At 40.0% G+C, this 3,757-nt stretch overlaps 1 protein-coding gene across 1 annotated transcript in view; it reads right to left on the bottom strand.

Annotated features, from left to right (window-relative positions):
- Positions 1-557: 557 nt before the first annotated feature.
- The window catches only part of LOC107745350 (gamma-interferon-inducible lysosomal thiol reductase-like), a 9,251-nt gene continuing 6,051 nt past the window's right edge, over positions 558-3,757 (bottom strand). Inside the window, exons 2-7 of the mRNA XM_016559220.1 lie at positions 1,772-1,960; positions 1,623-1,691; positions 1,256-1,345; positions 1,009-1,161; positions 795-863; positions 558-693 (exon numbers count right to left, since the gene is read on the bottom strand). Coding sequence (XP_016414706.1) covers positions 634-693; positions 795-863; positions 1,009-1,161; positions 1,256-1,345; positions 1,623-1,691; positions 1,772-1,960 — 630 coding nt within the window. The 3' untranslated portion in view covers positions 558-633. The remainder of the gene's footprint in view (positions 694-794; positions 864-1,008; positions 1,162-1,255; positions 1,346-1,622; positions 1,692-1,771; positions 1,961-3,757) is intronic.

The following is a 3,757-nucleotide window of genomic DNA, read 5'->3' as shown; positions in this document are numbered from 1 at the left end:
ACAACATGAGGGTTCATAAATTCCTTTAGATTGGTGGGGTGGATAAACAGATGTACAAACAGATGTCCAGTAGGATGGGTGGGGGTGTACATGAACAGGTGTCCAGTTAGGGTGGGGAGGGTTGGTGGGGGTTGGAATTTTTATGAGGGGTCATCAATCAAATTTTGACATAAAGGACATGGCATTCTCTCTCATGTGGTTCCTCCCCTGCGTTCATTGCCCAATCAGCCTGTAATTTTCATTCTGGACAATGCCCTTGTTACACAGCAAAATGGGTAAAACAGTTATTTGAAGCTGAAAACACTGAAATAATGAAATGGCCAGCACAGAGTCCTGATCTAAACCAGATTAAAATCTCTGGAAAATCCTTGGTGACAAAGTTATGGCTAAGAAACTCACTGCAATCACCAAACTGTGGAAGAGACTGGAAGAAGACTGGACCAAGGTTTCATAAATCAAACTCAGGTTTTCATAAATTCCCTAATTTTGATCTCCACTCTACATATGGTTTAAACTGTTAACATTATAAAATGTTATTCTTTTTATTTTACCTCAAACACACAAAAACATAGGCTAAAGTTTAAAGAACATGAAATATATCACAAATGTATTGTGCAACACTTCTCTCTTCCACTAGCAAAAGCTTCTGTCCAATTTTTTCAGAGCTCCAGTACAGACTGGTGGCTTGATTCCCTGTATGAGAATTACACAAGGTTTTTAATTTAGTCCTGTTGATGAGCAAGTGCAGTATTTAAGCAATGAGAAATGGTAAAAGTGAAAACACATGTGCATACTTTGTACAAACTGCATACAAGGTTGAAGAGAGTAGACATAGCCTTATCTTCCCATTCACTAGTGTATTCCTGAGTAGGTGGGGGAAAAAATTAAAAAAAACACACACACACACACATTTAGATCTCGAGAACTCGCTCACCAGAAATGAGAGTGTCTTATTTCAGCACGATAGATGACGATTAGTGCAAATGCTCTGCTTTGAGAAGGCCTTACCCCATTGAAGGTGATCCAGGGAACATGAGTGTGTGCTGGTTTGAGCGCTTGCGTCTTCACTGCATTTTGATGCATTAATCTGTGGCCAAGTTCTCCTCTGGTACAAGACTCTATAGTCTGCCATTTAACAAATGTCGCATAGAGCTGCAAACACTGGCAAAAAAAAAAAGACTCATAATATGGCTCTTCATCATCCAAGAAATAAAGCTGTAATGAGGGGCAGTAATGTTGGCTCAGAGACGCTTACAGACTTAGCAGATTTTAGTACATCTGCAGATGAATCCATGCAGTAAATGACAGGAAATGCTGCATGATTGGCTGCATATAAAACACATGCCTATTAAGAAATAAGAAATATTAGGAATGTTGAACTAAAATAGAGATAGAGATAAATCTTTTTCAATTTAAAAACCTAATGAGCTGCCTTTCTGTATTTGCTGCTTCCACACAGAGAATTCTTGAGGTTAGCATGTTGCTAAGCCAACAACATAATACTCCAAGCATAACACATATATTGGGTAAAATAGATTATCTGTTTTAATCAATTTATCATGTAATGAAATGTACATTTTATTTATACCATAGTCAACATTGTTGTTAGCTAACAAACTCACCTCAACCATGTTAGCGTAGCACTCTGGTTCTCCATGTTGACACGAGAATGAATTCTCTTCGGGGAGCTCCTTAAATGACAAGTTAACAGTCATAAACACAAGTAACGTCATAACATTTTCCCCATTACAACACAAAGTCTTGGCTGTACCTTAGCATTGCCAAAGGGCACCAGGTTGACATTCATTATATCTTTTAGTAAAGTCCAGGCTGGGAAGAGTTGTTCTGTAAGGAACGCTCTGCAGCCTGGACACAGGCTCTCGTAATAGAGAGTGATCTCTACGGGAGGAACCACTGGGTCGGGCCGGGTCGCGTTCAGTTCCATACATTGTTTCCGCACCTACTCCGATACAAAATTTTTTATTATTTTTTAAATCATGGTGTAGCAACAAATGAGAAAAAAAACAAAACATCTCCACATTGACCAGTTTGCCGAATTACAAGTTATTTACAATTACAAGAATTTACAATTACAATTGTAAGGCTACATTCATGCAATGTGACTGCAGTTTGAATAATCAAGCCATAAAAATTGTAGCCTATAAATTTTGTCTGATAGCACACAAAAATCCTGTGACAATTAACGGAATTCAGATAACTGTAAACATGCAAATGCATTGTTAAATGATTGAAATATTAATTTATAATCTCAGGGGTATAAGGATTTTAGGTCAGTGGTGTTTGGCTGACAAAACTGTTTGGAAATCCTTGGTGTCCCTGTTAAAAAAACAGCATATGCTGGTTAGGTATGTTTTGAAGAATGGCTGCTGGTTTGAGCTGATTTAAGCTGGTCCTTAGCTGGTCATGTGCTGGTCCTAAGCTGGTCCTGAGCAGGAGTTAGTTGCTTAGAATCAGAATCAGAAAGAGCTTTATTGCCAAGTGTGTTCACACACACAAGGAATTTGTCTTGGTGTTAAGGGCTTCTGGTACAGAAAATACAAACAAAGTGCAGACATACATAAAAAGAGATAATAGACAATAAATGATAAATAACAATGGTAATAATAATATACAGAAAAAGGAAACATGTCCATATACAGAACTGTGAATGTGCATATGTGCCATTTACAGATGAAGGTTTAATGAGTTTATTTACAGATGTGCAGTACTGAGGTGTGTTATGTGTTGTTCAGATGCGATATGGCCTGGGGGAAAAAACTATGGCTGTGCAATTAATCGCATGCGATTGTCATGCGCATCTCATCAGTAAAGCCGGTTCCGTGATTAGTAGTAAATCTCCATCACCTGCTTTCTGATGGTGCGGCATTTACTACACAGAGCCGTAGTTCACTGACAATTAGGCAATAGTGCGTTCATTATCGCAGGCGATTCAATCTGCGATAATGAACTCGATATTGCCTAATTGTCAGTGAACTACGGCTCTCAGTGAACCAAACCAGTGAGTGGGGAGAGTGCAGAGGGGTTCCTCCTGAAGTCCACTATCATCTCCACAGTTTTGAGAGTGTTTGGCTCCATGTTGTTAAGACTGCACCAGACAGCCAGCTGCTCAACCTCCTGTCTGTAAGCAGACTCGTCTCCGTCCTTGATGAGGCTGATGACTGTAGTGTCATCCGCAAACTTCAGGAGCGTGACAGAGGGGTCCTTTGAAGTGCAATCATTCCCGGTTCATATGTACGCATAACCTCTGAGCCACACACCTGATTCGTTCTGAATGAATCTCATCCCAAATCGTCCCTCCCTAACATTTTCGTCTCGCTTTTATTCGTTGACGAAAATGTCAATAGATTTACGACATAGTTTTTGTCATTCAAAAAGAGTTTTAGTTCGTTATCGTCTCGTTGTTGTCAGTGAAAAAAATGTCGTTGACGACAATTATGATGAAAATTATTCGTCAATGAAATTAACACTGGTCCCCTGTTGACTGCGTCATCCATGGACCTGTTTGATCTGTAGGCAAACTGGAGAGGATCCAGCAAGGGTCCAGTGATGTCCTTCAGGTAGGCCAGGACCAGTCGCTCAAATGACTTCATGACCACAGACGTGAGAGCGACAGGTCTGTAGTCATTAAGTCCAGTGATTTTGGGCTTTTTGGGGACCGGAATGATGGTGGAGCGTTTGAAGCAGCAGGGAACTTCACACAGATCTTCAAAAGATCACTGGAGCTGTGTGAAGTTCC

Source organism: Sinocyclocheilus rhinocerous, unplaced genomic scaffold (genome assembly GCF_001515625.1).
Source record: "Sinocyclocheilus rhinocerous isolate Xijiao unplaced genomic scaffold, SAMN03320098_v1.1 scaffold1730, whole genome shotgun sequence".
Taxonomy (NCBI): Eukaryota; Metazoa; Chordata; class Actinopteri; order Cypriniformes; family Cyprinidae; genus Sinocyclocheilus; species Sinocyclocheilus rhinocerous.
The sequence above is the reverse complement of the archived record's forward strand: the minus strand, read 5'-3'. Positions and strand labels throughout refer to the sequence as shown.